Source organism: Crocodylus porosus, unplaced genomic scaffold (assembly GCF_001723895.1).
Source record: "Crocodylus porosus isolate Cpor-Errol unplaced genomic scaffold, CroPor_comp1, whole genome shotgun sequence".
NCBI classification, from domain to species: domain Eukaryota; kingdom Metazoa; phylum Chordata; order Crocodylia; family Crocodylidae; genus Crocodylus; species Crocodylus porosus.
The window spans coordinates 216,175,129-216,187,811 of NW_017728886.1; the positions used below are offsets into that span (position 1 = coordinate 216,175,129).

General features: G+C 41.8%; 1 protein-coding gene across 1 annotated transcript in view; it reads left to right on the top strand.

Moving 5' to 3' along the window:
* Positions 1-10,780, top strand: part of CRISPLD1 (cysteine rich secretory protein LCCL domain containing 1) — a 63,000-nt gene extending 52,220 nt beyond the window's left edge. The window contains exons 14-15 of the mRNA XM_019549430.1: positions 8,603-8,733; positions 10,638-10,780. Of these exons, the coding sequence (XP_019404975.1) occupies positions 8,603-8,733; positions 10,638-10,689 (183 nt within the window). The 3' untranslated portion in view covers positions 10,690-10,780. The remainder of the gene's footprint in view (positions 1-8,602; positions 8,734-10,637) is intronic.
* The last annotated feature ends 1,903 nt before the right edge of the window (positions 10,781-12,683 follow it).

Below are 12,683 nucleotides of genomic sequence, written 5' to 3' on the forward strand. Positions count from 1 at the left end.
CGACCCATGTTCATCTTGGCATCAGTGATGACTCCAAGATCCTTTTCTGCCTCTGCACTGACGAGAAGGGAGTTCTCCAGCCTGTAGGTGTGGTGCTGGTTCTTCCTCCAAGCATAACCTTCCCCACTGGCCCCTCATGGACATGTGCCAGGATAATTCTCTCAAAAAGCTTACCCAGGATTGAGGTAAGACTAACTGGCCTATAGTTTTCCGGGTCCTCCTTCCTCCTTTTTTTGAAGATGGGAACCACGTTGGCCAGTCCAGTCCTCTGGCACCACACCAGAGCACCATGAGTGCTCGTAAAGCCATGCCAGGGGTCCTGCAATGACCTCAGCTAATTCCCTCAGCACTCTGGGGTGGAGATCGTCTGGACCAGCTGATTTAAATACATCCAGTCCCTCCAGAAGTTCCCTGACTAGATCCTCACTGACCCTTGGCCTAGGTGTGCCTCCCCTTGAGCCTGAGGGGGACTGATCTAGTCCCTGCTCAGGAAAATGGAGGCAAAGAAATCATTAAATAGTTAGGTTTGTCGTCTGGTGTGGAACCTTCTTTTTGCCCCTATGTATTTAAAAAAGGGTTTCTTGTTGTCCTTGATCTGGGAAGCTAGTCCCAGTTCCATCCCCACCTTGGCCTTCCTGACCACCCCCACTGCAGCCCTGAGCAACCGCAATATAATCCTCCCTGGTGATAGCCCCTCCCTTCCATTGGGTGTATGCCTCCCTTTTAGCTAGGAGACATTCCCGGATGGTTATGGTGAGCCATGGAGGCTTTTGTGCCCTCCTGCCCCCTTTGATCCGTGTTGGGATTACCTCCCTTTGGGCTTGGAGGATCATCTCCTTAAGGAGTGACTACTCCTCTTGGACACCTGACTCCCTTCCCCTCTGGGACCTCAGTGCCTCTCCAACTATTCTACTTAGCTCATCAAAGTCTGCCCTCCTGAAATCTAGGGCTGCTGCCTTGCTGCAGGCCTTTGCCACCTTGTGCTGGATGGTGAATTCCAGCAGGCGATGATTGCTATCTCCCAGGTGTTCGAACACCCACAGCCCCCTCACCATGTCATCACCCTGGCCAGCACCAGGTCCAACAAGGCTGGTGGGGCTGTGCACCTCCTGGGTTAAATGGTGGTCCATGTGCACTAAGTCTCACTGAGTTACTAAGGTGCCTGCTTGCAGAACTAGGGTATGAATGTGTGTCCAAAGGGTAAATGTAAAAGCATGTAAAGGTAAGTATTTCTTGAGGAAGGAGATTACCATCAGTTGCTGGGTATCAGTCTGAAGCCACAGCTCTGAGTTCATGATGAGCCCAAAATGAGGCCGAGGCAGTGGTGATGGCTTACCTGGGACAATGTATCCATTTCTGGGCTTACACTTCAAGAAAGATGTAGGCTGACTGGAAAGAGTGACAAAAATGATTAGAGGCCAGGGAAACATGACTTATGAGGAAAGTCTTCATGAACTAGGGCTATTTGGTCTGGAGAGGACTGAAATGGGATTTGATAGCTTTCCTCAAATACTTGAAGAAAGAGACAAAGAGGGTGAAAATAGACTTTTCTCTGTGGCTGTAAGGGACAGAAGTAGGAGCAATGACCTCAAACTGCAGCTGAAGAAATTTAGTTGGAGATTAGGAAATACTGTGAGGGTGGAGAAGCATTGGAACAGGCTGCCTAGAAAAGTTGCAGTACTTCTGTACTTGGAAGTTTTCAAGAGCAGTTTAGACAGATACTTGGCTGGGGTGGTTTATTCAGGGATGATCCTGCCTTGAGCAGGAGGCTGACCTAAATGATTTCATGAGGTCACTTCCAGCCATACTGTACTATGATCCTATGAGTTGGAAAAGCCTTTCCTACTGGAAAATAACAGTTAATTCATGCTCAGCTTATTCAAACAAACAGTTCTACAGACACAAAAAGCAAAATCTAGCATCCTTTCCTTGATGTTATAGTACTTTATGTATATGAAAATAGGAACACTTAACACACTGTATTGGCCAGAGGAAAAAGGTTAGCACTGAACCCGACCAGTAGGAAGTGTCAGAGGGCAGAGTATGCCTGAAATCCACCCTCGGCCCCCAACTTAGGTGCCTGATTTCAGCCCTTATTAGATGCCTACATGAGAGTAGTTTTACAGTTCAAAATGCACTCTTGTACATCCATTGGTATGGACCTCTTTAATTCGTGATTTCATGGAAGCCATAAAATCCATGACTGCAAAATCAACTGAAAAATCCCTTAAAAATAAAGTGCTGGCTCCCCAGTGGGAGCCAGCAGTCCTCGCTGCCTCACAGTGTGCCTAGGAAGGGAAAGCACCAGCTGGTTGGTCAGCACAAAAGCCAGCCAGCAACCAAGATGGCAGCTGCCCCTTCATCCTTCCTTCCCTTGGTGGCGTCTCCAAGCAGCGATGAGGTGTGGAACAAACTGTGTCTATGAGCCAAGATGGTGGCCACTCCCTTGTCCATTCTCCCCTCCTCCTTCCCCCGCCCCCCCCACCTCTGGAAATCAGTGACATGGGGCAGGGCTAATGCAATCAGCTCTTCACACCGTGACCAAACCACAAAAAATCTTTTATCTTGCTGTAAATTAAGTAGGTCCCTACCCATTGAGTACAGATGCCTGCCTCATCACTTTCTTTTAAAGCCTGACCAGTGGGAGTGATCTAGTGGTTAGAGCACTCACCCAGGAGGTGGGAGGCCTCTGTTTTAGGCCATCCTAAGCCTAAGGGAATTTAAACACATATGTCCCACTTCCAAGGAGTGTCCTAGCCATTAAGCTAAAATCAAAGCTCACTTTAGCTCCTACTGAAGCCATGCCACGGTTCAGCCAAGAATCAAGATCAATTAGGGGGTAGAGAACAGTGTTTACTTTCATTTCCTGTCACAGCACTGTGGGCCTCAGAAAATGGCTTGGCGGGCCACGTGGCGGCCCACGGGCCATATGTTGGACAAGCCTGTACTAGATGCTGTCACGGACCCAGAGTGACAGCCTTCCATCTTCAGCTTCCTCTGTGCAAAAACGAAGTTTATTTCCTACCTATGAGGGCTTTTTACCATCTTGTATCATCTACAATTTTCTCAGATCCTGATGAAGGGACTTTGATTCCAAAAGCTTGGAGAAAAGGACAATTCTCTTGCCATTTTCTAGTTGGTCTAATAAAAGGTATCATTTTGGAACTGAGAGTTCTAGTTTTTTGTAAGACCTTACTATGGAGTTTTTTCATGCACAGCAGCACACATGTAGCTGTTGACCTGGCTGACCAGGGCATGAGGGTTCTTCAGTGCAGGGGCTGCCTGCTGGCTAGCTGGTACTGAAGTACCCTCATGCCTCATCCAGTCCCTCTGCAGCACATTGAGCCCAGTTGGAGTGGCCCCAGGCTGGCAGGCCTGGGACCCAGTGATCTCATGTGCTGCACATGAGTAACCTGTGGAGCTGATTGCTCCAGATTTAATTGTTCCTAGGCACACATTCACACCTGGGAGCAAAGCACTCTGGAGCAATCAGCTCTGGAGTTTAATTCATGTACATTAACAGCACATCTAGATGTGCCCACTGAGAACTGTTTTCGTTAAAGACTTCATTTCAGTGGGGTTAGACCAGGGAAGAACTTGGCACACTTTGTTCTTGACTATATTACAATTATCTAAAAGCAAACTCTTAACAAATTCCAATTTAGCCTCTTATTTTCACACCAAAAATCATTGTCCTGAAAATAATGCCTTACTGATAGGGAATCCTTCAGGGACATTTTGAAAAAAAATCACAAATCTCTATGGACTACACAAAATCTCAAATAGACTGAACAATAATGTTTTTTGGTTTTTAAAAATGGGCCTTCTCTTTAGCTGGTATAAATCGACTTGACTATTTTTTACAGAAGGTGATGAATACATGCAAGCTTATACCACCTGAAAATGAAATTCATATTAAGGCCATTGCTTCACTTAAGTATATATGTACCCCTTTTCCAATTTTTTTCTGCAAAAATGTTATAACTTTCTGCTATGAAACTGAGTAAGTATTGATATCTAAACAGAACTATTAGAAATCATGTTATGAATAACATTGGAAACAAACATTTGTGGGAGGGAGGCTTATAGTTAAAATGCCTTCACAAAGTAATGCTACGCTGTGGTAGGTATCTGGTATTTTGCTGAGTAGCAAAAGAAGGAAAATGATTAAGCAGCTTGGCATTCAGGTTCTTTGACCTGTTAAATACTGATGAATGCCAGAGGGTTCACAGCACAGCAATAAAACAAGGTCATGTAATGCTGTAGGAAATGTTTATGTTAACTTAAAAAGTACATTAGGCTGATTTACATATGCTTCAGGGTGGGTTACATCAAAACTAAAGAAGCAGCCCAAAATTACTGATGGAGGCTTCTAGAGAGGTGTGCCTTTAAGGCTGATAATTAAAAATGCTTACTAAATAACATTTTAAAATTAAAAATAGAGCTTAGAGGGGAATTACTGGCTCTATTTGAACTAGTAAGAGTTTTTCCATTGATTGCAATATGTCTTGGATTTCACCCAAAAACTTAATCCCAGAAAGTGTAGGTGACATGTTCAGGTAATCTTCAGATGCAAAAAGCTCCTCCTATTTTGATCCTATCTAAAATAAATCATCCCCAAACATTTATTTAAAGGAGCTCAGACTACAAATCCAGTAGATACTTGTTAAAGAAAATTCATTAAATTAAGGGGCAACCCTTAATTTTCTTTCCTTTTCCCAGAATAGGGCCAGAACAGCAGCGCATAATTCTTTCTCACTCAAGGCCTCATCTCATGTTTGCTCTACTGCAGAAATTTCTCCTTAAATAACACTACTGCTAGAAGAATATTACTGCTAAAATCATCCTCTCTTTCTTACTAAAAACACATTAACTGGTGTCCCTCCACTGGCTTCCCCTTATTCTTAGAAACTTTGCAACAAATAGTACACATTCCCCCTAATTTCTAATGTGAATTTGACACAAGAAAGCAAACAGAGTCTCTACATGTCCCGTAATAAAGAAAACTTGGCCAATTCTTTGCTGTTAGTTTCCTTGTATGTTGCACTCACATGTATTACTTCTGTATCTTTAGAATGAATATAGTCAGTATAAGGACGTATGTTCATATGTCTGTATTTATACAAAACCCACTACAATCCCCATTTGGACCTTTGGCTACTGCCATAATAGAAAAGCCACAATAGCCCTAATAATTTAAATCAGTCTCTTGGTCACTGGTTAGTAGGCTATGAATGCTGCAAAGTATTGAGGGCAAGAGTGGGAGAAAGGGAAAAAGAGAGAGAGTGACATAAATTGTATCCTTTCTGGATTGTTTAAAAGCTGTGGCTAGTCCTGAGGTAGAAAGCTTGAAATGGCTTTTGGAAGATATCTGTGGACAAACAGTTTCAAAGCTGAATTCTCAGAAATACTGGACTGGCTATATAACAGTGAAACTTGGAGCTACAGTGTTTACTAGTTGGAAAATAATTACTATATTAAATGTTTATATTTGTATGTAGCCTTTAGATAACAAAATAGCTACAGTTACAGATATATATAATTCCAATTATAACTGAAAGTAGTGCAACCCTTGTTTAAATAGTGGTCTGTATGACCAGCTACTGGTATTTTTACTGGATGAGCTTTTAATGTTGGTTCAGGTGGAATATTCTTTCGGTGAAGACTTTTTTTCTCACAAAACAGTTCAATTATAAATGGAGTGTTACTGTATCTAGAGTTGCAGATTCAGTGCTTCTCTGATTAGAACAAATCAGGATTTACATACTACAGTATAAGGGTGCCTAGACACTTTTAGGGGCTGCACTTTAACTCATGGCAATTTATACAAAATGTCATGAGTTAGAGCCCTGCAACCCAACAGATGTTTGCCTGTTGTGTCAAGGGAGCTCAAGTCTGCCTGCACTGGTCCTGGCCAAAGGCAGGGGTACTCCAGCAGCCTCCAAGGAGGCTGTTGAACTGCCCCTCTCCCCAGCTCTGGCCACCCTGGGGCTGTCAGCAAGGGAGGGAGGGGGATGGTAAGGGAGCAGCATGCAACTGCTAGCTGGACCTTGCCTGCCCAGAGCTGGAGATGAGGTAGCATGGGGTGGAATGCAGCCCCCTCAGCTCATGGGCCTCCCCAGCTACCCTGGCTAGGGCACTCAGGGGAGCCATACTGGGCTAACGAGGCAAAGAGGCTCCCTTCTCCCATCTCCCACCTGGACTTCTTGACGGTGGCACTACCAACTGCTGGCTCAGCTTTCCCGTGGCTGGAGCTCGGCTTTGGGCAGGATGGAACTGAACTCCCTCATCTCACAAGCCCAGCCTGGCTCCCCCCAGTACTCCAGCCAAGGTAGCTGGGGTGGGGTGGGGGCAACAAGGCAAGGGTACTCCATTCCACCACCACCCCGCATCTCCAGCACTGGGCAGGCAAAGCCCAATTGGCAGCTCTGTGCTCCTTCCCCCGCCCTTACTGAGAGCCCTGGAAAGAAGCAGAAAGTTAACTCTTGATGGAACACAAGTTCCCTAAGGCACTCTGCTCTATAGTATCTATCTTCAGCTAATACCTCATTTTATCGAGGCTTAATTTTTCATGTGATCAGACATTTTGAGTGTTCAGCCATGCATGTGTGTTATGTCATGGCTGTAGAGTGCTTTCAGGGGGCTGATCACATGAAAAGTGTAACTTGTGTAAGTGCCCTAAGTGACACTTTACTCTAACTGCACTTGATAGGCCAGGGCTGGACTTGATGAACCAAGACACTGTTTCCAGTCTGATGTTCCTATGTTCCTTGTAGTTGTAGATTGTTGAATCTTCCGTAATTAAAAAGTGATATTAGAAGTCATTATTGAATAATTGGCCACTTTTTCTAAGTGTCTGATATACAATATATATGTACTATAAATCAGGACAGTTTCATGAGAATGCGTTAAGGATGGTTCTGCAGACTTATTCAGACCATACCCCTCCAGGAGTTTCTCCTATGGACTATTGCCTGTATCAAGCGTGTAGGACTGTGCCCAGATGAATCATGATCAATGCATCATAAGAACTTTCTTTTGGATGGAAAGTATGATAGGGTAAACAAAAACAGTGGGGAAATTCAGGCCCAGTTTATAGTTTTGTACCATATATAAATTCAGTTTAAAAACAGCTCAGAAGGAGAATAACAAGAATCCAGCTTGAAAGTGGTAAGTGTGAATTAGAAAGCACTCAACCCAGCCAATGTTATCTTTTAAACTAGCTTGGATGAGTAAATCATCTTAAATTGATTCTGTTTCATCCACAGATGAACTGGTGAGGGAAAATCCCTGGTTCTAGAGGCTGCAGTTTCCGTGTTCACAATGTTATTAATAAAATACCTGGGTGTCTCTGCTGGTAGTATTGTATTTGGCAGCTGCTTTTGAAACCCTTGATCATGAGGTAGTTTTAACAGAGGCCTTCATGGGAGTGAATGGACTGGTTCTTCATGGGCTTCATTCTCATCTCTCAGAGAGGGCAGTTTTGGGCATTTCCTCCTGTTCTTGAAGAACTCAAGTACGGGATGTCACAGGCATTCTGTCACCCCTTTAGTTTAGCATGTCTGCTCGCAAGGTAGGGGGAAGAGAAGGAGTACATCTCTGTCTTGTCTGTCTCTGTCTCTACATTTGGATGATGTAATTCAGTTTTTTAACCAGTGTCAACTTTGGGGCATGTATGAGAATAGTTAAGCTGATCCTCAGCTCAGCTCAGTAGGAGGTGATGATGTTGGGGAAGCACAAGGAGATGGTGGAGATAATATTGCCCCTTTGACTGAAAGAATGTGTCTGCCATAAGTAAATGCTATTTGCCATTTGGGATGTGATTTAAGACCCCCAGTTTCTGTTTGATAATCCTATTAGACCAATAATCTATTCTATTTTTTACCATTTGGATCTGTCTGGAAGTTTGCAACTTTTTCTTTCAGATGTGGACATTGTCACTGTTACCTGTGGTTTTGTTGCCTCAAAATTAAATTATTGCAATGAGTTCTATGAGGATATGTGTCATAAAATCATTTGATTACTGCATACATAGGTTCGCTTATGGATTGGGGCATCTTGCTGGGAGTACATAAGCCCAATGATCTAGGATTTACTGTGCCTGCCCCTTGTTCTTTGTATGAGTTTAAAGTGTTGGTTATAACCTATGAAATTATAAATGGGCATGGACTGCCTTTCCTAAAGAACCACCTCTCTCCCACTACCTTAGCTTCAGTCTCAAGTGGCACTCAAACTGGAGCCTCCTAGAAGAGAGGCTTTAGGACTTGGACTTGTTCCTCTGGCTCCATTGGTCTTGGAGTTAGCCTTACCTTAGCTTGATATTGATCACATTCCAAGCATGCTGCAAAAGACTTGGAGAAGGCTGAGGATATGTTTGATGATTAAGGCGATTTTCTGGTGAACTCCTGTGGAAGCAGTGTAAAGTCCGCTGTAGGTTAATGTAATCCTATTTATTGTATGATTATATAACAGTGTCTAAAACTTCAGATCGATATCTTTATTTTTCTAATCTCAACAAAAAAACAAAAACAAACCCTGAATGCCCTCTTCCCACGCCCGCCCCAGAATCAGTTAAAAAAAATCTGTTCTCTTCTTTTCCCAGATGTCTAGTATCTGCCGGACAGCAGTACATGCTGGAGTGGTTTCCAACCAAGGAGGCTATGTTGATGTTATGCCAGTAGACAAAAGGAAGATGTACATTGCCTCCTTTCAGAATGGAATATTTTCAGAAAGGTATGAAGCCAAGTTTAAAAATCTCTTGTTTAACCTTCACCTAGTTATACATTCCATCATTTATAATCTTGCATTATATCTGTTTGTATTGGAAGCTGTGCTTGGAAGCTAAATGAATGGACTAACATGGGTGATTTACCAGGCTTGTGTAACAGTTACAGTGACTGTGGAGAAGCTGTGGTACCAGAACTGCCTGTCTCCTCTAAGCTTGTAAATCACAACCCTAAAAAGCTGCTTATAAGTTAAAATAACTCCCTTGTTTATTGATCCTGGCACAAATAATCTAATATTTGATAAGGAAATTACTTTTACTTTCTTAAGGGTTTTTTAGGTTAGTGATTCATTCAGGTCCTAACTGGTAAGTAGGGTTTGGAAAAGCCAGATCCTACTTGCCGTTTATGGCACAGCTCTTAATTCTTATGGTGCGGGCAGAGGAAGGTTTGTAGCCATTTCAAAAGGGGAATGTTTCATCTACTTGTGGTATGTGAATGAGCTGAGATTTATTCAAATGCAGCAGATTTACTGCACCTTTAACACTGTTTCATCCAGGATTAAAATTCGAATGGGTTTGCTGCATATGAATAGCTTACAACTCAGTCATATATAACAGAGGTTTCCAACCACCAGGCCATGGCCTGATACCAGGCCACAAAGCATTGGCTGCTGGGTCATGGCATGAACCCCTCTCTTGGATGGACCCTGTCTGTCCACCTGGACAGGTGGCTTCCGGGGCATGCAAGGTAAAGGTGGGGGGGGGGGAGGTGGAGCAGCCCTAGGAGGGAGGTAACCGGCTCCCTGTGCCCCTCCCTGCTCCTGTGCAGTTCCGCAGGAAAAAAAGGTTGGAAATCACTGACATAGAACAACTAAAACTTACCAGTTGCTGGCCTTTTAAAAGTTCACCTTCTGAAATGGCTCCAAGCAGTTGTGTGTTCACAGAATTAATTTTTTGCAGATCCTTTTTCCTTGAATTGGTGAGCATGGTTCTCAAATGACATTGGCCATAGAGTAATGTAAATTCCCATTTTAGCTTTTCATGTTATTTGATTGTTTTTAGTAATAATTTCTCTAAGATGCATAGTGTGTATTGGAGAGTCTTTTAAAATATTTTTCATTATGAAGTACCTGCTATCAAGTTAATGTTGATGGTGTCTGCCTGTGCTTTCTAGTTCTAGGAACTTTTTCTATGTTCTAACAGAAAAAATTGGTACTGTCTGTACAAAATCCATGGGGCATACTATACAGTACTGCAAAGCTAATTCTTGTTGTTATTTTGGAAGTTGCAGACAGCATACCAAATCAACCCTTAGCAGAGAATTATACACGCAAAGAAACAGATTCTTCCGCAAGGAAGTCACAAAGTTGGGTTTTGATCTTTAGCTCAGGGAGGGGCTTGGCTCTGTAAACTTAATGGGAAGCTGATGTCAGGAGACATACAGCAGGTGGAACCATTTCCTAAGAAACTCAGTGGGTGCGTTGACACATGCGCCTAACTGCACAATTGTTACTGCACAGTCATTTAGTACTTACATTTTTTTGAGTAAAGGTTTTCAATATTAGCTTTGTTTTTTAATTTAAATATTTATTTTAGGTAATATGGGGTATTTTTCATAGGGCAGAAAGTTCTAACATTCTAATAAATTAAACCAAACCTAATGTCATTCAACTGAGTGCAAGAACAAGGTAGAAAATGTGGCAGTGGTTTCAAGAGGAGTAAAAGTAGGCCTGTTCTCAAGATTCTCTAAAAAGTACCCACGATGTAAGTCACATAGCAAAATAAATGCTGAAGATGCATTTTTAATACTTCACAGTTTTGGAGGACTACCTTCAGATCAGAATTTTCCAGATTGGGGCCCATGTGTCTAATCAGTGTCTTAAAAATAATGTCTGGGATTTTTTTTTTTCAGTTTGCAGAATCCTCCAGGAGGCAAGGCTTTCAGAATATTTGCTGTTGTTTGAGTCCAGTGAGACAGAAATCCAGACTAAAACCAGAGCACTTGGAAGAGATTAAAGATTACTTTGTGTACTTTCTAAAGTTTGTATAAAGCTGTAACTTTATTGTACAGAAGATATCAAATATTATCTGCCAAAAAAATCAATTACATATAACCTGAATGGAAAAAAAAAATCTGTAAAATTAAACATGGGAGAAAAATGCATTTGGAATGCTGTAATGATATATAACAAGGTTTTGAATCCTGTGTTAAATATTGCTATATTTTCTTAGCAGTTACTCCTATATAGTTAAAACAAAGCTCATAAATGATCTAAATTTTCTTATCTGAATATATTATTGTATGGTGCTTTATACATGCCACTAACAATAATTTTTATACTATGCCAGAGATTTTAAATCCACTGTACATAAAAAATAGCCATCCTTATAAACTGATGCAATAACATAATACTTTTTTTGTTTTACACTAGCATATAATTGTTACTCATGCCCCTGCAAAAGGAAAGTTGGAATGTTTAAAATTTTATACCAATTTTTATTCTAATAACAATTTAAAAAAATTGTAAATGAAGAAAAGTCCTGGGACAGATGAAAATATGATCCTTTAAATAGACCATTTACATTTTTTTTATTTTCAAAATTCAATTTTTTTAAATGTTATTGGATGTTGCTAACTTGTTCAGAATGAATAATCATTCACCAAGGGCCTGCTTGTCAAGCATATTTTCTGTACCAACCTCCTAGTGGAGTTAATAGTCACCTAAATACTTGTGAGGATCTAGGCCCCAAAAGACCGTTTTCACATTGAGAGATGGAGTAAAATGAAAGCTAAGGATTATGCTCTTGATTCTGCAAACATGCATGTGGTTTATAGAGCCGTGTGACTGGCTTTAATTGACTTCAAGTCATGCATAAATATTTGTAGGTTTGATGCCTTAAATGTTACAAAATATCTGTATACTATGCATAGATTTGAGGGTGAATTGTTAACACAATGATCTGTTAAGAAAATGTTAAGAAAACGTTAAAAAGACTAATCCCCTTTGCTCCTTATAACCTGGCAAATACTCCTGCAGGCCGGGATGTATAGTGGAGCTTAACGAAGATGAACTCATTTATTGCTTCACCATTTCCTTTGACTTCATTTATGGTGAACAGTCTTGTGCATTAATTTTACCATGTTATGGTATATGAAGAACATGTAATGGTGATACTATATTTCTTTCTATGAAAAATGTAATGTGCTTTAAGACTGAAAAGCTGTTAAACTTTATTTTTGGTATTTTTGTTTCTGCTGGTGAATTTATTATTTCTTTCTAACTTGTAAACTTATTTGATATTCTTCATATTACAGAGTCTTATTTTCTGCCCTTTGTTTTGCTACATGTACTACCTCATGTAGTTAGGCAAGCTTTGTTAGTTTTGTAATCCGTTTTGAATAAAATTTATTTACATAGTAACATTAAATTTGGGGGTCTTTATTTCTTTCCACAGGAAATGCGTGTTTCATAGTTTTATAGTTTGTAGGGTCGGAAGGGACCTGAGCAGATCATCGGGTCCAACCCCCTGCCATGGCAAGAAAGAGTACTGGGGTCAAACAACCCCAGCAAGGTGTTCAACTAACCTCCTCTTAAAGACCCCCAGGGTAGAAGCCAGCACCACTTCTCTTGGAAGCAGGTTCCAGATCCTAGCTGCCCTGACAGTGAAGTAGCACCTCCTGATACCTAGCCTAAATCTACCCTCTGCCAGCTTGTGACCGTTATTCCTAGTCACTCCTGGTAGTGCTTGGGGGAACAGGGACTCCCCCAGTGCCTGCTGGTCCCCTCTGACTCATTTGTAACAGGCCACTAGATCTCCCCTCAGCCTTCTCTTGTGGAGGCTGAATAGGTTCAGGTCCCATAGCCTCTCCATGTAGGGCCTGCCCTGCTGCCTCCTGATCATGCGACTGGCCCTCCTCTGGACCCTCTCCATGTTGTCCACATCCCTCTTGAAGTGC